We start from the raw sequence: 24,895 nt of genomic DNA, 5'->3' as shown, positions 1-24,895 counted from the left end.
GTGCTGACATCATCATCATATCAACCTGTTGATCAGTCACATGTGATGATTGATGATGTCACAGTCTGACCTCCGTCCCCCTTCACAGTGGAGCCATCAGAGCTGTTGGCAGCAGCAGCAGACATACCCCGCCACCTTACCTGAGACCAGGTACCCCTACCAACATTACAGCCCCTACCTGAGCCAGGACCTGCCCCTGCATGGTAAGACCTGCACCCTCAGCCTCCTCTGATGTCGGTGAGAGGATGAGTGAGTGAGAGTAGAGTGAGTGAGAGGATGAGTCAGTGAGGGGGAGTGAGTGAGAGGATGAGTGAGTGAGAGTGGAGTGAGAGGATGAGTCAGTGAGGGGGGAGTGAGTAAGAGTGGAGTGTGGAGTGAGTAAGAGGATGAGTGAGTGAGAGTGGAGTGAGAGGATGAGTGAGAGAGGGGGAGTGAGTGAGAGTGGAGTGAGAGGATGAGTGAGAGTGGAGTGAGAGGATGAGTGAGTCAGAGTGGAGTGAGAAGATGAGTGAGTGAGAGGGAGTGAGTGAAAGGATGAGTGAGTGAGAGTGGAGTGAGAGGATGAGTGAGTGAGAGGGGGAGTGAATGAGAAGATGAGTGAGTGAGAGGGGGAGTGAGTGAGAGGGGGAGTGAGTGAGAAGATGAGTGAGTGAGAGGGGGAGTGAGTGAGAGTGGAGTGAGAGGATGAGTGAGAGAGAGGGAGTGAGTGACAGTGGGAGTGAGTGAGAGGATGAGTGAGTGATGTGGGAGTGAGTGAGGATGAGTGAGTGAGAGGATGAGTATGTGACGGGGGAGTGAGTGAGAGGATGAGTGAGTGAGAGGGGAATGAGTGAGAGGGTGAGTGAATGAGAAAATGAGTGAGTGAGAGGGAGAGTTAGTGAGAAGGGGAGTGTGGTAACTGCTCAACACACCTGCAGACCTAACATGAAGTGGAACCTTTCTGATCCTGTCCTGGTCTTCTGTCCCCAGCTGCCCCTCCTTCATACCCTGAGACAAGCCGAGGCTCCCATCAGCCCCCGTCCTCTTACCCAGTCCAGCAGGGCAGGAGACACAGACGACGGAGGGAGAGTGGAGCGAGTGAGAGGATGAGTGAGTGAGAGGGTCATACCTACATTACCCACGTTACAGCTCTTCCTGTGACAGTAGTTGTGTGTTGTAGCAGCGGCTCTCACACTCACACACACACACACCTGTAAACAGGGCGTGGTCGAGCTCTTTCTCACGAAGAAGGCTGACCACGCTCCTCCTCACTGAAGGTTCTTACTCACAGCTTCCAGTCGTTTTATATCATGTTTTGTCTCCTCCTCCATCTTCAGGCCCCGCCGCCTCTCAGAAAGGCAGCTCCTCCTCCATGAGCCCTCCGTCACCCCCACCCCCAAAATAAAATGAAAATATAAAAAAAAGATTAACAAACGTTAAAGAATTTTCCTTTTTAAGGCTGTTCAGTCCCTGTTATTGATGAGGGATCCTTTTTCATTTGTGTTTCTGTTAATAAAGTTTGTTTCAGCAGCAAACGATGACTCATTGTTTATTTGTACTGGGACCAGGATCCTGTGAAACCCTGATCGGGAGCAGGACCCCGGGTCACATGACCACACAGAGGACACAGAATGAGCTTTGTTTAAAAACTTTATTAACAAAACAAGATTTAAGGTGTTTACAGCAGCGTGAATGTGGAGCTCCTTCATGTCAAACAAACAAAACCACCTTAAAACTCTGACACCAACAGTCAACACTCCTTAAGGCAGCATTGTGGAGTTTTTAATCTGTCATAAGCCCCGCCCCCTCCATATATGTATTTTCATATGATTTTTGGGTTTCACGTCATGATTAGCAACTGCTCACGCTCAGCTGGGTGTGTGGGCAGGACCTCCATACCACAGCTCCGCCCTGATTACTACTGACAGTCTCACTCTGAATCACGTCACCTGGGCGATGTGGCAGCACCTCTCGGCCATCTTTACAGTCTGGACCGAAGCGGTTGTCATGGTAAAAGTTTACTGGGGATCTCCACAGTCCAGAGGTCGCGACCCCCTCGGGTGCTCAGTGGATCCTTGAGCCAGCGTGGGTTAGACAGGTGAGTAAGGTGTTTGTCCTGCAGACCAATCAGGACAGCTGAGCGCTCCAGGTGCTCAAGCTCCTCCTCCGGCAGGGAGGTGGTGCACAGCCATGTCTCTCCCACATCGACCAATCCTGAAAGAGATTTGGACAGGCCCTCAGGTACCTTATGAGCTATTAGGAACACCTGAGGACAGTGACTTCATCTCCCACCTGTCACCACACCGTGGCCAAACCTCTTTCCAGACTCCAGGAGTTCCCGGATCTGAGCCTGGTCCATTCCCAGTGGGCCGCTCAGCACCGCCCTCCACTCCTCCCCCTCCAAGTCCCGCCTAGCGATGTGTACTGCCAGGGTCCGATTCTGCAGCGGGGCCAGCAGGGGCCTTCAGCAGCTCTCCACCATCTTCACTTCATCCAACACGAGACCGGCATACGGCTGCTGGAACGACAGACACCACACCTGCACCGGGATGGGGACAAAACAAACACACCCTCGAGTCTGAGCTGCAACAGAGACACAGAGAGACAGACACACAGGAAGACAGAAGCACACAGACACACACGTGTTTTTATTAATGGCGTCTGACTCCTTCTTCCACTAACATTAAATCTGCTCAGTGCTTTTATCACTTAACAGCTTTAATTTCTTCATCACAGCTGACTTTGTAAAAGAGGTGCTGGGTTACTGAATCCCCAAACGTGTAACCTCAGGAAGGGTGTGAATGAATTCTTAACTGCTGATTTACTCAACTCTCCACAGGTTGTCTGCTAAGAACAGCATGAACACTGTCAAATGAAGCACACTCTGACATGCCACTCATTTATTGCTGGTTATTAGTTTCTCCTTTAGTGTAGGAAATGAATGTTGTCAACCCACTGCATGGCTTTCAGACAGTCACAGGAAGAACCTAATGCTATCTTAGAAGTAAGATAAGATAAGATAAGATAAGAGAATCCTTTATTAGTCCCTCAGTGGGGAAATTGCATTTAGCAACAGCAGGGATACAGTACAATAAGTGAAAGTGAGATATAAGTAAGAGGCCAATATGGCCAGAACAAGATTTAAATAAGGTAGAATAACTATGAGACAAGAAAATAGCTGCTGTAAAAAAAATAAAAAATATACCTACATAAATAAATAAATATGAGATGGAGATTGTTGAGTTGAGTGACTATAGTACACAAATATTGCACACTAATAACTGGGTTATTGCACATTGATGTATGATAATCAGTATGTGTGTTAACAATGTTCGTTATAGAGTCTGACAGCAGCAGGAAGGAAAGATCTTCTAAATCTCTCCTTCACACACCGAGGGTGGAGCAGTCTGTCACTGAAGCTGCTCTGCAGAGCTGACAGGACGTTCTGCAGGGGGTGGGACTCGTGGTCCAGCATAGATGACAGTTTTGCTAGGACCCTTCTGTCTCCAACCTCACGCACTGAGTCCAGAGGACAGCCCAGGACAGAGCTGGACTTCCTGATGACTTTGTCCAGCTTCTTCCTCTCCTTCTCAGTTATGCTGCTGCTCCAGCAGACTACACCGTACAAGATGGCTGAAGCCACCACAGAGTCATAAAAGGTCTTTAGGAGTGTCCCCTGCACACCAAAAGACCGCAGTCTCCTCAGGAGGTAGAGCCTGCTCTGTCCCTTCCTGTACAGTGCATCTGTGTTGTCAGTCCAGTCCAGTACATGCTTTTTGAGCAGTTTTAAAGAACTTACCCACTTCTTTGGCTGTCTATCAGTTTTCCCTTTCTTATCTCTACCTGAGTGCCCATATTCACTGCAGGGGTCAGTTCTGTTTTCAGGGGATGAGTCAGCACCATTGACCATTGACACAAGGAAACAAAAGTGCCACCTCATCCTGTGCAGTGTATGAAAGGAAGATATAGCGAGAGCTTCCAACTGCATCAGTGCATAGTATCAACTTTACAAGAGTTTAAACACAGTAATGAAATGTTTTTCAACTGTTCTTTCCCACAGAGTCTGTTAGAATATTGAAACCATCATGGGTGTTAATTTAGTCCTGTGTTTTAGCAGTGTTAAGGAAATGGTCATTTTTGAGCGGGAACACAAAATTGTTTAAATGGAAATAAACAACATGAGGGATATTTGACTGTTACTCACAAAGTCCTTCTCAATGGTCTCAAAGTCTGTGTCTGTGTCCTCACTCACAAACCTTATGTCCATGCTCTCATGCCTCATCAGAGTTGCCTGTTGGACATACATCATGGGATTTTACCACTGTAACTTCTAAAATGTTCTATGTGAAGTACAGGGTGTTGAGTCACACTCATCTGGACAGTATCAAACTCAGCATCTTAGTACAGTCAAGTCCTGTGAGCCCACATCTGTTTACAGCTGTGTCATCTTATCATATCCTAAATCATAGGTGTCAAACCTGTTCCACAAAGGGCCGTGTGGCTGCAGGTTTTTGTTCCAACCAAGCAGCAGCACACCAGACTTGACTCATTTAATCAACTGATCTCAGTCTTCAGACAGTTGATTGGTCAAACTGTGTGTTCTTGATTGGTTGGAACAAAAACCTGCAGCCACACGGCCCTTTGTGGAACAGGTTTGACACCTCTGTTCTAAATCATAAAACAGAGACATGCATTTACTTCTTTTTTTACATACCGGTACATACATTTTTGAATTTTACTCACAAGGCCCTCCTCCTCAGTGACCTTGTGGTCTTGCCACATCTCTTCGTCCTTCTTCTTGAACCCTTCATCCACCTTCTGATATCCAAGCAGATGCCTCTTTGTGAAAAAAATGATCAGATCATTGACATTTCTTAAACATAGCATGTGAAGTGCAATGAGATGACTAACACTCTTACAGGTAGAAATTGATTTTCCTCTCCTGTGCACTGCCCTGGCCCCTTCCATGCCATTTGAGGGGACAGAGCTCATCTTCCAGTATTTCATTGCTAAATAACTCTTCATTCTGTTTTTTTCTGCGGCAGAAGCAAATCACGGTAATGGCAGCGATGATGACCACAACCACTGTAGGAACAGCTGCTGCCATAGCTTCAGGTCCACAGCTCATGGTCTGGGCTGATGTAACACTGAGTGTAAAGATGTTCTCAACATGGGAATCAGTGGGAAATTCAGTTACACCAACAAAACTTCACATTAACGGGCAAGAAATGTGTTACGTCTGTGACTGTGTGGTGTTTCTGGGTTTTGCTGTGTTTACAAAGTGGCTTCTGTCATTTTAGAAAACACAATATTTCCATAGATGACCACCGGAGATTCTGTCCACATTGTTGGCAGAGACATCTCTCATGTGTAACATCCGTTCACACTAACAATTAAGTCCGAACAAATCTGGCAAATGCTGGTTTCAAAGCACTCCTTTTGTAACCATGAGGTTGTTTTCCCTCCATTTTTAGCACTGGTTCAATGTTTTTCTGTCATTTGGATCAATGCAGTGTTCAAAAAAAACAAAAACAAAAACAAACGCTAACTACACAACAATTAAACTAAAGCACTTGTCATGTAGGTAAAAAAAAAAAGTAGAATGTAAAAAAACAAAATCTCTAGTAAACACGTAATGAAATGCTACACTTGATTTTCTGTTGCTATTGCAGTGAAAACCCCAAATAAACAGTTTTATGTTTTTATGCCATATCTTGTCTTTATTACAATGAATTCTAACAAAATATAACAGAAACATCTGGTGCTGCTCAAACCACAACATAATAAACAGTGGAGAGAAAACAAAACCAGTCAGTGCTGCAGAAACAGGTGATACACACTGATCACATACATCTGAGACGCTGGGTAAGAGGACGGGGGCTGATGGGAGCCTCGGCTTGTCTCAGGGTATGAAGGAGGGCCAGCTGGGGACAGAAGACCAGGCCCAGATCAAACAGGTTCTACTTCCTGTTAGGTCTGCAGGTGTGTTGAGCAGGTACCTCACTCCCCCCTCACTTACTCCTCCCTCACTCACCAACTTCCCCTTCACTCACTCATCCTCTCACTCACCGACTCCTCCTTGACTCACTCCCCCTCTCACTCCCGCCTCACTCACTCCCCCTCTCACCGACTCCTCCTTGACTCACTCCCCCCTCACTCACTCCCTCTCACTCACTCCCCCTCTCACCAACTCCTCCTTGACTCACTCCCCCCTCACTGACTCCCCTCCCACTCCCCCCTCACTCACTCTCCCCTCACTCACTCCCCCTCTCATTCACTCTTTTGTTTTTTGTGTATGAAAACAAAAGAAGTGAAGTCCAACATTATAAACACTGACATATTCCTCCAAAACACAGACCCTGTTGTGCAAAGACTGAATAAAAGCGGAGACTTGGATCCATTGAATGTACAGTACAGTCTGTCTGACACAGGAAACACTGGGACTAACCTCAATGCAAAATCCCCTCGCATATGTCAAGTATTTTGTTTTCCCACTGGAGAAACAAACAAAAGGTGAAAGAAATAAATGGTGAACTTGTAAAAAAAACAGGAATATACAGCGATAGATTAACATATTTAGAAACTCTTAGTATGAACTTCTATTAAAATAAATCTGAGACGAACAATGAAACGAGAAACGAGACAGAGCAACAACGAGGCACTCAGGTGCTTCACACCGTTTTGTTTCCCTCCTCTTCCTGTGTCATCTGTTCTTCATTCCTAAAGAAGAGACCATTCCCTTTCACTGAACAGATGGTCGACGAACACAGTTTCTCTGAGGACAGGATCCCACAGCGGACAGAAAAGTGAGGAGAAGACAGTATGGCCCGGAACAGAAATAACCTGATGCTACAGGTCATGATTGCAGCCGTTCTGCAGCAGCCTTTTCTCACCACTGATCTGAGCGACTGAGCAACTCTTAGCCTGATTGGCTGTAAGTTAATGTCATTTGGAAACCTGATTAAAGAAAAAAAAGAATCTCTTCTCCTCTTTTTTCCTCCTACCATCCCTCCATCCCAGCATTTGCAGGACAGGATTCAATCAAATCTGCCTCCTACCACCCCCTGCTGGCTTAACTGAGCTCTTAACTTTGAAATTCGTGTTCAGTTCTTCTGATTCGACCTGAGAAAAATCCAAACATCTAAAGTAATAAAAGAAACTGAAGTTAACCTCTTCTATCAATAAAAGGAAATAAAAAAGGTGGAATTCCTCTTGTTCTGAATAACTCCACAGTTCCTATTCTTGGAATTCAGATTCTTTTAGTCTGAAAACTAAAGGACTTTTTTTTTCTCTGACTTTCTTCTTAAAAAGAAGTCATAGCAGCAAAGGCACAGTGATGCACTGATAACAGTAAAATGATAGCCAAAATAAAAATATGAATGACGATATCTAAAACATGGGGGAGTGCCAGACAATCATATCTTAAAATTAAGGTACAACATTAATGCCTGAAATGTATTAACATCCCTTTTATTGTGACTGTGTGTGACAGCCACAATTTTCTTGATTTTAACAGGTAAAAAAACGATCAAACATTTTTTTCCTGATATGTCATGCCTGCGAATGCGGGTTCAGACTCTACAGTCTTAACAAGTCACACTTCCAAGTTTCTCTAACCCTGTAGGTTTTTCAACATTGCACAGAGATAATCAAAAATTATCCTCAAAAAAGTCAAAAGTCACCACCAGTGGCTGAAGAGGCAGCGCTCTCTCTCTCTGCAGGCGTCGTGGACGAGGGGCTGGCAGCCTCAGATGTGGAGGGTGCAGTTGTTGTGGTGACCTTCGGAACAGGCGAAGAAGAGGAGGAGGAGGTGGCGGTGGTGTGTGTGCCATCATTGGACCAACACTGACAAAGCGTGTTGTGGGACTGCAGCCCCATGGGGGTGCGGGATGCCGTGCAGCATCATGGCCACCATTGAGCCCATGCTGCCGATCAAACCGCCGTTTGTGAAGACGGGAGGGCCAAGACCAGATGAGGAGGAATTGGAGACGGACAGCGGGGGCTTAGGCATCTCACTGGCGGCCAGGGAGCCAGGCGAGTCCTGCTGCTCGCTTGGCCAAGGCCACTTCCCTTTCAGGATGGCGTGGCAGATGCTGTCCAGACGGCTGATGATCACCCGGTCCTACAGGGGGTAATTCAACAGCAAAGAACTGAGCCAATGGCATGAAGAAGATAATGTGAATGGGTATAGATTCCTTTCAATTCAAAAAGTGAGTCTGATTCAATGAGAAGAAGCACTAAACATCTGCAGGTCTGCAATGGACGTAATGCAAAACAAGCTCTACCAAGACCTCAGCAGGTATTTTAGGCAGGAAAGACAAACCGGTACCTTTGGCCACTCAGAAAACGAGTAAAGTGCGTTCTCCTGTGTGATTCTCCTTTGAATCCAGGTCTGTTCCTCCTACACCGTATGAGCTGAGCACGCTTTGACCTCCTGCAGTCGAGTTGAAGGGAAAACCACTCAGGGCGTCTTTAGATGCCTTCCCTCCGTATAAAGCCTCTGCAGACATGGTGTCATGCTGCAGGGAACTCAGCTCCAGGGTTTCATCCAAAGGAGGACAGTCCAGGAAATCTCCCTGTGACCCAGGCATTATTCCCAGGCTCGGCGAGGCCCAATCGTGGGCATGCAGTGGTGGAGGGTGGAGGTGAGGGTGAGAGGAAGAGGAGGAGGAGGAGGAGGAGGAGGAAGGAGACGGAGCTGATGGAGGCACAGTGTGATGCTGGTGGTGATGATGGTGTTGAGAGGACTGGTGGGGATACTTGGGAGGCTGAGGGGCATGGCGACCGAGTCCCGAATCGTGCAGATGAGACGAGGAGGAAGATGAGGACATGATGCCAGGATGAACCACCAAGTCTGGACAGTGAGGGTGGTGATGACTCTGACGATGAACATGATGGGGCTGTACCCTGACGTAGTTCCTTTGAGCCTCAAGGAAGGACAGCTGGAGGCGGCTGAGAGTAACGGGTGACGGAGAACCTGAGAGAAGGATGCAATTCAGAGAAGGTATAAGGAGAGATGTAAAAAAACTTATAGTAGGAGGGTTCACAAGTTCCAATTCTGATCCCAAATAGATGTAAAATTTTAAAATGTGTTTCATTATCCTATCAGCCGAAGTCTGAAAGCAGGTACAACATGGTCTAGAATGACCTATTATTATGTCATTTTCAGTACAAAGCAATAATTCTTAATATGATCAAAAGAAATCAGTGTTTGTTTTATATTTTTTAATGCCTGCAGATTCTCCTGGAAATGTGTTTTTTACTTTATTTTCAGATATCAAAGACCCAAAACAGACATGTTGAAATCTTCTGTCTGTGTCTTTGAAGAGATTCTATGAATTTTAAAAATTTTACTATGAACTCACAAAAAAAGGAAAAGAAAACCAGTAGTTCATGGTACATGAGTCTAACAGAAGCTGCTTTCTGTTTGACTAAACCCTTTGAACCACAGGCTGCTTTTTCTCCGTTTTTTCTTTCCTTTTTACATGTTTCATTCTTTTTTTACAGGCTTACAGCACCATCACTACACGTGCCAGGAGCCTCACAGGCTATTTTCAGGATCAGGACTCGGTTCAAGGAAAGAATCAATGTTCCGGAGATAGGAGAACAAGGTTTATTGGACATTTTATGTCTTTATGTCCAAAAAAATGTGCTGAAAAGCAAAAGCAGTTGATTTTCCATGAATGTACAGGCAACAATCGCCTGGATCATCACTGACACTGCACAAGACTTTTACGTTTTGATTGTGAGTCAAGATTGTGCCTTTGTTAAATGATTTAAAGATTGATTTATGGATGTTTATCTCCTCTAGACTTCGGACTGTGATTTATGACAGCGGGGGCAATTTCTGCCACAAAACGCTTTGATCAAATGCTACAGAAAATAAGTCGAGACAAACAAATAAGGTTCATCTGCCCGTCCATCAATGCGGTAAAATGCGCTCTACACAAAGATGTTGCAGATAAACTTTTAGTATGAATGATGAAGCTTTGTTTCTTCAAAGAGCCCACCTGCTCTCTGATCTTGCGGAGCAGCCTGATGTGGTATAAAGTCCGGGCTGCTGTCTCCACTGTCAGAGGCTCTACCTGCACAGCGGGATCCACCGGCCCTGGAAGAGACAAGAGGGAAGGAGGGAGAGGAAGAAAAGATTGAAAAGTGGAGAGGGAGAAAAAGACAGTAAGAGAGAAGGTCAACATTAGCATGGAGCCGGTGAGAGGCATGAAGACATGACATGGCGTTTTAAAGATGCAGAGATGAAAGCAGGCAGATGAGAGAGAGGATAAATAAGTTCAGCTGTGTTCAATTCAATTCAATTCAATTTTATTTATATAGCGCCTTCCACAATCAAAATAGTCTCAAAGCGCTTTACAGAGACCCTGAGCCTGTGTGTGTGTGTGTGTGTGTGTGTGTGTGTGTGTGAGTGTGAGTGTGTTGCACATCCTCCTGTCAACCTTTCATCAAAACATGTGCTCAGTTGATGATCCTGATGTTTTCACGAGTGAGGTGAGCAAATACATGAACACAACTCATATGAACATGTGAGGGCAAAGAAACCCAGTTCACATTCATTTCCCATTTAGGATGATTTCCATATTTTACATTATAAATGTTTTCATATATGTTCAAACTCTTAAACAGTTTCATTCACAATTCAAAATGTCTCATTTTCTTCTCGTTTAATCAGTTTGGGTCTAACTTAACTTTCATGCACTGAACTAAATGATGAGGTCCCATGGAGTGACGTGATGTCTGCACCTCGTCTCTCTGACTGCCAGGACTGTTACTTACTGCCCAATGACATCTGCTTCTAAATCAGCTGGACTCTACAGGTTCTGACAGTCAAACTTGCTTTCATGAAGTAAAACCAGCCAACTGTGGCAATAAAACAAAACAGGAAACCACGAAGCTGCTGTTCTGGGCAACATCTAAACCATTTTATCAAGATCCATTCAATCAGCGAGGCGATAACTTCAGTCCATCACAACCCTGCTACACCATGACCTGGTTCTCAGGTTCAGACAGAACATGTCCATTTATGTTTGTCCATCAATGGTACCTCCTTCCTTCCTCGAAGGCAGCTTGCAGGCCGTCCTGCACATGTTGATGAAGGATTTGAAATATCTCTTCAAACTCTCGTCCGTCTTCCTCTCCAGTCGGGCCAGCGCTCGGAACTGGGACCAGTCGAAGGTTTTCGTCAGTGGGTCGTACACCACCCCAAACGACGACACAGTGCGGTAAAAGTCTGCTTGGTCTCGATGAGTCCACCTGAAACATGACAGAGGAGACACAGGCAGAAATAATAAAATAATATATAATATGGAAAAGCACTCTGAAAATATTAGAACTGTGAAAACATATATTTACACAACTACTGTTATGCAAAATAATGAGGATTTGCAGCATCTGGGCATCTTCCATGTTCAATATTAGAATAAAACGATCATCTTTAAACTTGATATGAGCTTATACTGATGATATGTCTATTTATGCTTTGAATTTCCATCATCATTACCTTCTCTGCCACTCCAGAAACAGGGGGTCAGGTTCTGCTGCGACCACAGGACCCCTCCTCCGCTCCTCTCCCAGCTTCCAGGCCAGCGGCCCGCCAGCGTGATGACTGTGAGAGGCTCCGGTTCCTCCGATCCCCCTGCCAAGGAGGCCGTCGTGGAGCAGGAAGCCGTGTCTGAGCAGCGGCTCGCAGTGTAGCGTGAACCGCTGGTAGGCGGCGATGGCGTCAAGGCTGATCCAGTGGGCCACAGCGGTCGGGCCTGGACCACATGTAGAGCCGCCACACCCGTTCCTGCTCTTCTTGCCGTCATGGTGACCAAAGGCCCGTCCTGTGTGCACAAGTCACCTGACATCTGGGAGTCTGTGAGGACAGAGACAGCACTGCTTTGTCTGGAAAAACGAGCTTAATTACTGCACAGCTTTCCCTCAACATCCGACCTTAAAGTACCTGCGTGCTGTGAATTTAAAAAACATTTGGAAGAATATGATGATATTTTTTATATTATTATCTATTAAGTTCCCCCACTTACACCAGCTCAGTGGAGAACAGGGTGTTTGTAGTGTGGATGTTTTACTGTCTTTCTCCAGAGTGCCATTCAACAATCAGATGTTCATTCACTGTACCCACTGAGACTGTGAGCACCATTCAAACTATCAGAACCCATTTCACACATCTGACCACCCCTGTGCTCTGCAGAGCAGGGCTGAAGTGAAGACTTCAGCAGGGGAAACAGCTTTAGACCGAACAGAGACATGAGATCATGTCGGACTCGTTACAGAAAAATGACAACGAGCAGCTGAAATGAGACTTTAAATTGCCTTTGTGACCTGCAAACGTCATCGCATCACACAGACGTCTATCACAAGGAGAAGATGAGCATGAGACTCAATCTCTCAGGGCCGTGGGTTTGAACCCCCCTCGGGGCGGCACCGCCTCCCATGGGCTCACCACCCATGTGAGAGGCCGGAGGACGTCGGTGCATTGTGGACTGGGAGGCAGTCACCCCCGCGACCTGGGCCTGGACCCAGATCAGCGGCAGATGATGACATGACAACAGCAGGAAATGAAATCTCCTTTTTTCCTTCTTCATCTTTTATAATCACAAGTTAAAGGAGTAAAGCACATAAATCAGTGTCGGAGCTGCGGGACAGATGTGGACGGATGTATATTTTATCTCTTAAGAATTTATCAAATCCAGCAAGTGGAGAAACTGATCCTAAATCAGTTACACTGCACTTTGTTAGGTTTTAAATTTCTTAATAACACAATGTAACATTATCTGTGTTATGTACTAAAATGCATCATTAACTCCACGTGCGGTACCTTGGGGAGACACACTTCTGTAGCCCATCAACACAAAGCTTCCAAAAGCTTTTTTTTTTCCCAGAGGTGATTTTAACAATCACACAAAATTATTTTTTTTAATCTCAAATGACTATAACGAGGTAAATGAAGATAATGAGTGAATATAAGACTGAGATCTTTTCAAACAATGACCTATCTTCACCTTCATGCTCTTGTCTCTGTCCTCCCCTCCATCAGCTTTGCTCTCAGTGTCGTCCTTCGCCTCCTCGGTTTTGCACACACTGACAACATAAACAACAGAGAAGAGGAGAAAAGCTTTAATAACAGCCACAGCGTCCTACAGAGCTCCCCAGGTGAACGACTGAGGACAAAATGTTAAGATCCAGAAAAGAGTTTCCTTGATGTCTGACTCCTGATAAAACATGTCAGAGTGAAGGAAATAGAAGCAGATTACACGACGACGCAGAGATACAACAAAGAGCCCGTCAGAGTACGAGCTGTCAGAACATGATCAGATGGAAGGAAAACAGATTAAATATGAGACAGGAGAGCAGACTGTGCAGCGGTTACTGAGGATTAAAAGCAGCATGGAGACCAAAGTTCCTGAGGCACCATATAAGAAGAGAAAAGACTTTTTAACCAATAACAAAGCAAATGAACATGACAGCACAAGCCCAAGTTTGGCTGATGGCAAAGTATGAATGAAAGGAAGAAAAGCCAAACACACAAAAAGCCTCTAACAACAAAAGACAATAACATCTGAACAGAAAAAGAGACTGCAAATATCACATACAGCGTCAAACTGCCAAATATTAGAGTTTACAACACAGGAACACATGAAAACTAAATTCTATCTAATAGCAGCTGTGGGAAACACATTAAAATGAACAACAACGTGCTGAAGGGTTATGTCACAGTTACAGGTTGGACACAGACTGAGTTTGGCCTATGTTGGACTTTTTGTTCATCTGTCGCACAAAGCAGGAACCTGCTCCTCAGACGGGTTTCAAAACCCAGGGAACGACCTGGTGACCCGATTCTGTGGTGTCAGGTTCTGTGCAATGTGTTAAGGCCCCACCTCTGCTTCACAGATGGGTGAACTGCTTCACCCATCTGTGCTTCCTTATCCAGCACCTGTTGCTGTCTTGTGTGCCACTCTGTCTGTTACTGCTGTATTACAAAGGTGTTATCTGTCATGCTTTGCATGTATGTGTGTGGTACTTTAATGACACAGAGGAGGAGATGTGTGAGAGAGAGTCTGTGTATGTAACCCAGCAACCCAGATTCCATTAAAAACAAAGTGTGGCTGATATGAGACAATTGTGGTTCACATGAGACAAGAAGTGACACCATTAGAACTGAGGCCTGCAAAAACAAGGGAGAAAAAAAAGATAAGTTTAACATCAGTTTTGACGCACACCAACCAAATGGAGGGAAACAGACAGGGACAGGCCCAGTTCCACCCAGACATGTCCTTGGACCTGGTCGACAGTCTGCCACTGGTCATGTGTAAAGGCCACGTGCTGTATGTTTTTGATACAAGATGGGAGGGGCTAAATTTTACACAGAGTAGAATCATCCCAAAAATAACCAATGAAAGGGAGAAAAGGGCAAAGTCAGACACATCCCTTGGTCTGTAACACACCTACAGTTTACAATATAAAATGATGCACAGATGGTAAAAATCAGTGGTTTTCTGCAGGACGGCTCGAGCTTTTGAATTCTGTGTTGAAGAATAAAGCTCTATGGATTCAGCTTCTCTGGTCTCCAGTGACTAAGATGTGCCTCTTTGTGTTTTCCTTCAAAAGAAGAGTTGAACACTTAGAAGTTTTTGGAAGAAAAAGACTTAGAGAATGAAGAGTAGAAGAGTAAGGTGTGGGGACTTGGCCAGACTTGGACTCAGCTTCAGCTGGCCCTCAGCTGGGTCTGCAGCCTGGCTTGAAAATCCACATCAGTTCTTTAATCTGTTGATACTGCAGGTCTGTAACAAATGGAAGAGAGAATGGCAGAGATCTACACAGCTGAATGTGCTTTGTTGCATCTGTGTTTTACAGTTTACTCAACAAACAAAACCATCTGTCAACAATGGAGAGAAAATCAACTGTGCTGTGCATATTTCTGTAGTTAATTCATTTTACTGTCTTTGACTGCTGACTTTTAGATTTTTGAAAAGAATTTGCAAATATCCATGCAAACAATAAATATCACCAAATGTGAAATGAAAGTCTATCTATGAATCTTTCTTTAAGGATCGACAATTCCAGTACAAAGCTCCAAAACTGTCACGTGTGTTTCGCACCGGCATCGGCACCTGCTGTGAACACTACTACAGAGAGTGGAAGAAGTGATGACTGGTGGAAGGAGGAGGTGGTGCAGGGAAGCCAATCGGTGGACGTCCATGTGAGTCTCTTCTGTACCCGCCCTGCATGTGCACAAGAGCCTGAGTGACAAGGCTGCCATCTGGGCAACAGCGGGTGACTGCCCCCGGGCCCTGAAACCTCCAGGTTCACTGTGTGTCAGTGTCTAGTCTGTACTATTTATTTATTTATCCTGAGGTGGTCTCTGCTTTACCCCGTGTCAAAGAATTAATGTGTTTAATCATATTAGCACACAACAAATCTGGGGCTATGCAGCTTAAAGAACAACTAACAGTGCACAGAGAGTGATAGGGACAGTGGGTTACAGGGGCCCAGCAGCTCACTGTTACCCAGGGGCCCCTTTAGCTGGCCATGCAAAATAATATATTAGAAGGTTGATACTGTCAGCTGATATCAGAGACATAATGTGAACGGATTAAATGTTGGCTGATGTGTGCACAGAAATGTCATCACAGTTAGTAAAAAGGATCTGTGTGCATAAGGACAGTCTTTTAAGTGATACCAAGGCATGTCTCTGTCTAACACAACTGTGTACATATGCATGCACCCCACCTGTCAGCCATGTCGGAGGCCCCTTCTCCTCCTCCCTGTTCAGCAGGCAGCGCTGTGACGTCGTGCATCCCCACCCTCTCCAGGAAACACAGTTCTGGATCAGCACGCATGGTGCTGTACCGCTCAAATCCTGTCCGACGACACACATCGATGGAAAGACGCATGATTAAAACACTGACAAAGACTTAAAAAAAAACTTAGAGTATTAATCAAAAAATAACGGAACTCACGCTGATGCAACCTTTCCATGTTTTTAATAAACCCCAAAGACAATTTTCAAAACACGACAACAGGTGATTGTTTAAAAATGGTCAAACTGTGAACCGACAGCAGTCCTCACCGTGTTTGTGGACTCCTATGAGGAGAGACTTGTCAGCTTCTGCATCCCACCATGTAGCAGGAATGTCTATGTAGTCGACGTCTGGTAGTGACACCTCAAGTTTACTGTCAAAACAAACAGACACACATGCAAACAATCGGTCAGTCACCGTCGTTGGTGTCAGGCTGCTCCACTGAACACACAGTAAATAAACCTTCAGCCAGTCAGTCAGAAATCTGTCTTTCAGCCTCATCGCCACGTTTTCAGTTCACTGCTAATGTAAACAAGCAGGAAGACAAAACTATTTCACAAGTAAATCAATCATTAAATCATTACATAATTTTTTTTTTTTGGCCAGATTTTGAATCAAAATAGAGAAGAGACATTTGCAAACTTTAAAGTTGGTACATTTTATCCACAAATCAACAGACCACCTGCTTCATCTGGTAAAATCTACTTCAACAGGTAGAATATGAAGAACATGCTCCATACCTGGCAGGTATCCCCTCGAGAGCCTGACTGGCAGCTTCACCCAGCACCTCCACCTTCAGGTAGTACAACATCCTCACCCTCAGCAGCACCCTAAGGTTGAGACAGAGGGAGTTGTACTTTGTCTCCTAAAGCCACCACAGAATAAAAACTGGCTCCTGACCCACACACTGCAGTTCAGCTTGTTCAGACTGGCTGACTGAATCCTCACAGTGTGTGACTGCAAACCGTTTCTCTTTAATGCTTCATATTGTCTTTCTCTGGCTTTTTAATCGAACCACTCCAGTAAATGAGAGTCCTTCTGTCAGGCTTTCTGAGAACTAAATGAATTACAAGCCACTGCTCTCACCAAACAGGTATAAAGGAGTAAACACTTCAGAGGGACATTAAAGTAGCCGAGTGACTATACGTCTAAGAAGCATGCAGGCTGTGCTCCTGTACTGGTGTTACTGTGCTGTCAAAGGCTTTCATAATACTGTCGCTGTCACACTGAAGCACCTTGCTCCAAATTAGTAATGAGCTCTGCAGCTCATAAATCACAGCTACACAAGCTGAGCTGAAGCACATGAAAATACTACCTTGTTGTGGTTCTCAGAAAAACGTAAAACCATTATCAAACCTGCTCTGTTTCATCTACTGACTGTTTGGTTCAGGACGAAGTCAAGCTTACAGAACAGCAGACGCCTGTTTAGCTGTGTTAACTGAATCTGGTAGAACGGGGAGTGGACTGACCTGCTGCAGTGTTGTTTGAGGTGTTTCTTGTAGCTCTCATCCTGCAGAACCACCTCAGGGTTACAGTGAAGCAGCCAGTCAGCGTTCTTCACCTCAGGAACATTTAACTGATTCCTCGGCGTCTTCCCCCTCCCACCCCGAGGAACTGGAGCTGATAAACCTGGGACAAAGAGGAAAGGAGAAGGAACAGAACAGAAACTAGCCCGTTATGGCAATTTGTATAAACAGTAGCACATGCTGATATTTTAATGAAAATAAAATAAAACAAACTGTAGGCGGTCGGGTTGCATTCTGGGTAATGTGGCTGCTAGATTTTGCCAAGAAAGGAGAATCTAGGGAAGGAAAAAGAGCACGTCTCTGGTTCTGCTGCATCAATTCTGATCCTGTTCTCTAAACTATCTGCTGTGAGTTATGGGAGTGCAACACTAAATCTTGGTGTAGTATTAGCTCTGGGGCTAACGCTGCTGTGTAACTGAATAGTGAAATGCTAACCAGAGTGACTGCGCAGTGCCTGGTCCTGGCTTTCCTTGGTGGGTGAGATCAGATCCCAGATGAAGCTCTTGATCTTGTCATCAGCTTTGTAGTGTCTCAGGCAGTAAACCAGCAGAGCCGTGCACAACAAAAAACATTCCATTTGGAATTTGCACGTTCTTTTTCCCACTTCTCGTAAACAACCGTGGTTCTGTTTGCAGGTGTAGTGTCAGGCACTGCAGCACTGACCCTGGTGTCCTGTTCTTTTTACTGTCACACTCACTCACTGTTAATGATTCTGCATATTTCAGACTTTCTGTGGGGAAAAACATAAACAAAGACTCGATGTCCTTACCTACGCACCACCTCCATGTCTCTCTCTGCCAGGTCCCATTTAAACAGACCATAGTTTAGAATGTCCTTCCACCGACCCCAACTGGGAAGACAGAGGGGGAAGTGAAAACAGGAAGAGGAAATACAACAGGTCACAGAGAGGGACTGAGACCAATAAATGAATATATATCTTCTCAGCTGAAACAAACAAGTGATCACCAGCAGAGTTTCTTTCCTTCACCTCAATCCACAGTGAAAAACACGCTCTGTGGCATTTTTATATTTGACATATTTATGTTCACACTTGAGCTTTAAAGAGACCGACGTTATTAACTAAAGATTCTGAGATTCTCTCAAGCAGCTTTTTATTTGACTGAGTATTAAAATGCCCTCCCACAAGGTTTAAGGATTTGGCTGTGAGATGTGAGGGATGTGTATGTTCACACTGGTTAGAAACAAATGACAGAAAGCTGCGAGGATGTCTCTGTATACCTGAAACATTCAGCTTTGGAGCCATTTTGTTGCCATGGAAATACTCTGCAGGACACTTGGAAAAGGACCAATTTCCTTCTGCTGCTTCTGCAGATTTAACCCAAGCTGCTCAGTGAACTAAGGTGTGAATATGCAGGCAGATGTGAATTATTCTAACATGTCTCAGGTCGTACCCAAAGATAAGCAGATTCTTTTCAACCCGAAAGCACTCTGCGCGGAGGTACCGCCGACGGCGACATGGCCGCTCCTCCGAATCGCCATCCAGCTCTGAGAACTCCATCGGCTTGTCGTCCACAAAGGAGTTGTGTCGGGTCTGCTTCCTCACCCGAGGCGTGTCGATCACCAAGGACTCCTGCGTGAGAGAGAAAACTGGAATCAGGAGGAGAAAAGGTGGACTTTGAAGAGACTTTGCAGGAGAGATCTGTCAAGGTTTTCACCCCCTGGTTGTATTCATAGAAAAGGGACACCTGAGGGGAAAAAAGGAAGAGAGACAAAAACACATACACAGTACTTCTGTTCACTGGGGGCATCAACTATCAGGGTTTCAAGGCACGAATCATGGTACACACAAACACACACACAAAGTACGAAGACAGTAGCAGTGCTTGGTGCACAATCTGCTTCATCTGGAGCTTGGCTTAACTTCCCCTCCCTCCATCTTTGTGTTCACTTACTTGGATCAGATCCATTTTTCTTTCCAAGCCTTATGTTGCTCCCCATCTCATTTCCTCCATCCATTCCACCGCTACTCCTTCTGTACTCCACCCTCTTCTTACCTTTGCTGAATGGAAGTGCAATTCCTGTACAGTAGCTGATGTTTCACCTCTCTTCATTTTATCCTTTTTCACCTTTCCCTTTAGCATCTCTGTCACTTTCTTCACTTCTGTTCATTTCTTGCATCCCTTCATTTTTGATCCTTTCTGTCTCTGTTTCCCACTATTTTTGAGCCATCTTCTCCTTTTCTGTCTCTTTTCTTTTCTTTGAAACCTCTCCATGAGATGAAAGTGGCCTGAGGAGACACAGGACACAGTGGACAGAGAGAAAAGTCAGATTCAGGTTGATGTTAACTCGGTTTAGACAGATGTTGGTGTTGAACCAAATGTTTGGACTGAAGCTGCTGAGTGCCAAAGCTGTTTTGCACAAATATTTTGGGTTTGTACAATTGATCTCGATGCCAAAATCTTCCAAGTATTGAGTGTTTCCTCCATGAAGCCTCTAAAACAGCATTTAGACCATCGGATAAAATCACTTGAAACCAAGACAACAACTTATCAGTCCAAGTTAATGCCTTTCCTCAGTTTAGGAATTGTCCAATGATTTCTACCTTTGCAAACGTGGATCCTTTCCCCTCAGACTGGATGGTGATGGTCTGAGTTCGTCTCTGAAGTATCTGGTCGATGTCTTCCTCACAGAACTTAGAGGCCTCGTCTTCTTCGTCCATCAGGGCTCCATGTGCTCCTTTTTTCAACAAATCCTCCACCTCTAGCTTAGAAAGCTGCTGCACCTGCAGAAACACAAAGACATACAGTTTAGGATTCATGTTCTTTGTATTTCTGACCCACATCCAGCTTCAAACCCGCTACAGCCAAAGAAAAGCGAGTCACATAAGAGTTTGAGATCCTATTCTGTGTAATAAAATGTCCTCTCTCACCCCATTGAGGCTTCCTTTACGGTTGATGTCTTGGAGGACAGCTTTGTCCAATCCGAGCTTCAGACCGGCCCTGTCAAACATCTCCCTCTCGTACGAGTTCCTGGTGATCAGTCTGTAGACTTTCACCGCTTTGCTCTGGCCAATCCGGTGGCAGCGTGCCTGGGCCTGGGACAGAGGATGGGACAAAGACGTGAAGATCAACATTGGTGTAAAGCATTATATTTTACTGCCACTGTGCTCACAGTTGGATTTCCAAATGCTTTTGCAGCATGAGATGACATTGCCATCATTATACATTGAGTTAGTACAACCTTAAAAATTGACTCTAACTTTACAGTAAAATTTCACTGTTGTGCATTTTAAAGGTCAAAACTATCAGTAAGTGTGATGAAGATACACACATTTAACAAATTCATCTCAAATCACCATTAGAGGTGATTTGAGATGAGGTTTTATTTATAAATAATGAGCTGTCCACATGGAAAAACACTCGTTCATGTGTCCTGGAAAATCTTCAGCAAAAAATAAATAAGAATAATCACCATTTCTTTGTCAGCATTGGAAAGTAGTGCATGATTAACTTGTCCTGCAGTTTAAGCAGAGTGAGCAATTTAGACTCATCAGGCTGCACATTTAACAGCAAGCAAAGCTGAAAGCAATTCACTTTCCACACACTGTGTGTGTTTGGGTAAACGATCATGTTCTCACACCACAGATTCATTTGTTTAACAGACGACATGCTCGTCTCGTGTGCGTGCAAAGCTCTCTGCCCACCTGCAGGTCGTTCTGGGGGTTCCAGTCCGAGTCGAAGATGATGCAGGTGTCGGCGGCTGTCAGGTTGATTCCCAGCCCTGCGGCTCTGGTGCACAGCAGGAAAACAAAGCGGTCTGAGTCCGGCTTGCAAAACCGGTCGATGGCCGCTTGCCGCAGGTTGTTTCGCACGCTGCCGTCGATGCGTTCGTTGATCACATTCTTTGTTCATCTCTCTGCCTCTGCTTTTCTGTTTTTACTTCCCTCGTTCCTCATTTCCTTTCCTGTCGTTTCCTTCCTTTGTTCTCTTTCCTTAATTTTTACCTGCTCATTCAATTTTGCCTCCTTCCCCTCATCCCTCCCTCCTCACCGTCTCTGGAGGAGGTAGTCCTCCAGGATGTCCAGACAGCAGACCATCTGGGAGAAGACCAGGACTTTGTGTCCCCCGGCCAGCAGTTTGGGCAGCAGCTTATCAATCAGCAGCAGTTTACCAGCTGCCTGAATCATGGCCTGCAGCTGGAAGTCCACCGCATCCGGACTGTGGCTCTTCTTGAAGCTTTCCAGAATCTTCTCTTCTGCTCCTGAAAAAAAAAAGAAGATGAAAAAGGTAAGGAAGGGAAGAAGACTTTAAGAGACGGAGAGGACCATAACCCACTGCAATTTTAAGAGCAATTAATTTTTTTGTTTAGTTTAGTTTATTCATTTTTCTCGATCAGCAGTTGCAATAACCCAAAATAGTAATACAAAAAATGAAATAAAATAAAATCAAATATATTCCAAAATAAATATGCAAAATACAGTGATTCATGACCAATAAGTAATAAACCTTTCTCACCAACAGGAAGAACAAAAGAAAGAAAAAATGACACAAACAAAAAGAACAGAAGGAAAAGAAAAACAAAAAAAAAACAAACAAAAAAAAAAAACACAAAAAAAACAAAACAAGAAAAGTGCGATCGAGAAGGAGCAGTGGGAAGCACAATGCTTATTCAAACTGCCCCTTTGTACCATTATGTACGATATCCCATGTTATATACCCTTGTGCACATACATACCACACATACCGTTACTTACATGCAATATGCAGTGTAATCAGTTTGTGTATGTATGTACAGTATATCTACATACATCCACATTCATACCAATGTACACCTACACCTACCTACAGTGCATATACACACCTATACATGCCTGCCTGTACACAGCCCTAAAATAAATAAGTAAATTAAAAAAGAACAAAAAACAAAACAAAACACTACACTTCGACTAATGTGGTCTTGTACTACAGAAACACCGCACATGCACCTGTGAAAGTTGCACAAAGTTGCGTATTAAAAATCATCTGTTTATATTTATTTTTAAACTGTCTGAGGTTTGAACATTATTTAAGTTCCACATCAAGTTTGTTCCACAGTTTTACTCCACTGCTTGATATGGTAAATCTTTTCATAGTTGTTTGAATACTGCAAATTTTGAAATTTTGTTTATCTCTCAAATTGTAGAGAAAATATTTGTTGGACTTGACCACTAATTAACTCTTAACTAACTCACTGTATCCTGCCATCAGTGTTTGCTGTGACTGCCTGTTGGCTGAGCACATGTTACCGTTGTAAACAGCTGTGTGATCATGGACTGACAGTAAATTTCTCATTAGTAACAGCTGGATAAGAACAAGGTCACTGATCGTGTGTGTGTGTTAAAGTGTGTGAGAGTATAAAGTGTGGGTGTATAAATTACAGGGGGCACTCAATTAGTTTCTTTTTTTTTTTCTTTTTACTGAACGTCTGGCACATTTGTGATGTGTGTGTGTGTTTTCTCACCTGTGATAAGGTAGGGGTGGTTGCAGCACTTGCGGAGCTCCATCATGGTGTTAATGAGGTTGGGCAGATTGCGTTTGCTTGCTCCTTTGCACAGGAAGGAGAAGTTCTTCTCCAAGATGGCTCGGTAGTATTTCTTTTGAATGTTGGTCAGCTCCACCTACGGAAACACAAAAGTGAGGAGTGTGAGTCTTCAGGCTGGTTATACGTGGCTTCTGTTGTTATGCTTTCTGCGCCTACTCCCTCACAGTTTAGCCAGAACAATGGACTGAGCTGTGATTTTCATTTCCAAGGAACAATCTTAGACAATAATAAAACCACCCAACCATTCATCTCTGTATTTGCCACTTATCCTGTTCAGTAACACACACACACACACACAGTTTCTAATCCACCGAAGCAGCATGTGTTTGGACTCGAGGAGGAAACAAACACAGACATGTGAAGAACATGTAAATTCCACACAGACAGACTGAAGCTGAACCCTGGATCTGTTTGCTCATATAATAAAATACCCAAACTCTTTTATTTACAATTGAATTCTAACTTCATTTATTATTCTGTAGTGATTAAAGACTAATAAATACGAAATACTTTGATCAAAACAACTCTCATTCCTAGACTCATTATTGTTGCCACATTAATTAAGCTTTTGTTGTGATGTTTCAGCTAAAAGTTTTAATTCAGCCAAAACAGGAGGAAGTGGGATCCCAGTTCTTCTCATTAATGGAAAGCCTAAAAAATCCCTTGGTTTATGGGACTGTTTGTTCTTGTAAAACTCTACCTCTATGATGGTCTCTTCTTTAGGTGCCAGGTTTTTCTCTACATCATCTTTCAGTCTCTGTAACATCATGGGCTTCAAAATGGCCTGAAGCTTCTTCGCCTGTTGGAGAGAAAAGGGGGGAGGGCTGAATGTGACATGAATGTCACATTCACATTCAATGGTCTAATTTTTTTTCTTATGTGGAAAAAGTCAAGTATCTTCCCTCCTCTTTATGTCTACACTGAGAGCATTTTTCAAAATCTAAAGTATTTTTGTTCTGAGAAAAAGAAAAGTGAGAGAAAAAAAAAGCAGAGGCACAGACAAGTTCCTGAAAAACAATCACGATGGAAAACAACGACTCGGATGGGTGGAGTTGGTGGAGTTCCCATTTAGGTTTCCGAGTTGGTCTGTCTGTACATGTAGAGTCTACATGAACACACCTGTTCATCTGTTTTCAGGTCTCCAAACCCTTCCAGGAAGCTGCTCTCTGAGGGAAACTGCAGCAGCTCCAAGAAGTTCAACAGACTGAACAACTCTTCCACAGAGTTCTGCAGAGGGGTTCCTGTTAGAAACATGGACAGGAACATCTTTAAAAAACATGAAACATTCATCCAAATGTAAAATGCAAATTCCATTTGGATTTCCATCCACTAGCACTGTTTCAATATTACACTCAGACTGACCAGGTTCATGAGTCTGAGGCCCTCCAGCAGTTTGCACTTCCTGTTCTTCAGTGGATGAGCTTCGTCAATCACCACACAGCACCAGTGCAGCTTCTTCAACTCCGGACAGTCGGCTATGATCACCTCAAAGGTGGTGATCAGCCCGTGAAACTTCAGCACACCTGGGATAGTGTTACCCTGTGGGCGAGAGACAGGGGGTGAGTGACACATTTAAATGATGGCGCGGTACGTCATGCCTCTCTTTAGCATTACCCGTCGTCGCCCTTCTCTTTTCCAGTAAAAGCAAAATTCAAAACTTCTGAAGAGCTGAGTTTATCACATAAGACCAAAATTAATGTTCACTCTCCTTGGTTATATGCAGAAAGCCAAATTGAAAACTTGTGAAGCTGTAGCGTATTAGCTGCATGTGGTGTTGTAATGATAACAGTGTTCTGTATTCTGGATACGCAGCAATAAAAAACCTTTTACAGCACTGAATATTTATACCACAGACAGTGAAAGCAAAGGAAAGGGCCGTTCTATATGACTACATAGATAAAAATATATTCATTTCCAAGAGTAATCCTCCTGACTCTTTGTCTGACCTTAAAGGAATTAAAGATTAACCGTTTGTTGTCAATTAAAAGATACTGTAGATTTTTTAAAATATCTTTTAAGACTGTTTTTCTAAGG

The 24,895-nt window shown here is 44.2% G+C and overlaps 1 protein-coding gene and 1 pseudogene across 1 annotated transcript in view; both read right to left on the bottom strand.

The window, feature by feature from the left end:
- Nucleotides 1-1,984: 1,984 nt before the first annotated feature.
- On the bottom strand, nucleotides 1,985-5,107 carry LOC121188009 (annotated as a pseudogene).
- Nucleotides 5,108-8,427: 3,320 nt separating this feature from the next.
- Nucleotides 8,428-24,895, bottom strand: part of LOC121188003 (chromodomain-helicase-DNA-binding protein 6-like) — a 34,959-nt gene continuing 18,491 nt past the window's right edge. The window contains 21 exon segments of the mRNA XM_041047477.1: nucleotides 8,428-8,956; nucleotides 9,990-10,087; nucleotides 11,036-11,244; nucleotides 11,492-11,711; nucleotides 11,714-11,942; nucleotides 12,996-13,074; nucleotides 15,724-15,853; nucleotides 16,064-16,167; nucleotides 16,535-16,624; nucleotides 17,264-17,423; nucleotides 17,756-17,881; nucleotides 18,097-18,170; nucleotides 18,733-18,980; nucleotides 19,884-20,063; nucleotides 20,211-20,375; nucleotides 20,985-21,192; nucleotides 21,331-21,541; nucleotides 22,781-22,937; nucleotides 23,562-23,660; nucleotides 23,981-24,127; nucleotides 24,224-24,400. Of these exon segments, the coding sequence (XP_040903411.1) occupies nucleotides 8,570-8,956; nucleotides 9,990-10,087; nucleotides 11,036-11,244; nucleotides 11,492-11,711; nucleotides 11,714-11,942; nucleotides 12,996-13,074; nucleotides 15,724-15,853; nucleotides 16,064-16,167; nucleotides 16,535-16,624; nucleotides 17,264-17,423; nucleotides 17,756-17,881; nucleotides 18,097-18,170; nucleotides 18,733-18,980; nucleotides 19,884-20,063; nucleotides 20,211-20,375; nucleotides 20,985-21,192; nucleotides 21,331-21,541; nucleotides 22,781-22,937; nucleotides 23,562-23,660; nucleotides 23,981-24,127; nucleotides 24,224-24,400 (3,498 nt within the window). The 3' untranslated portion in view covers nucleotides 8,428-8,569.

This window comes from Toxotes jaculatrix, chromosome 2, assembly GCF_017976425.1.
Source record: "Toxotes jaculatrix isolate fToxJac2 chromosome 2, fToxJac2.pri, whole genome shotgun sequence".
Taxonomy (NCBI): Eukaryota; Metazoa; Chordata; class Actinopteri; family Toxotidae; genus Toxotes; species Toxotes jaculatrix.
Note: the sequence above shows the minus strand (reverse complement) of the source record. Positions and strands in the feature narration are given on the sequence as shown.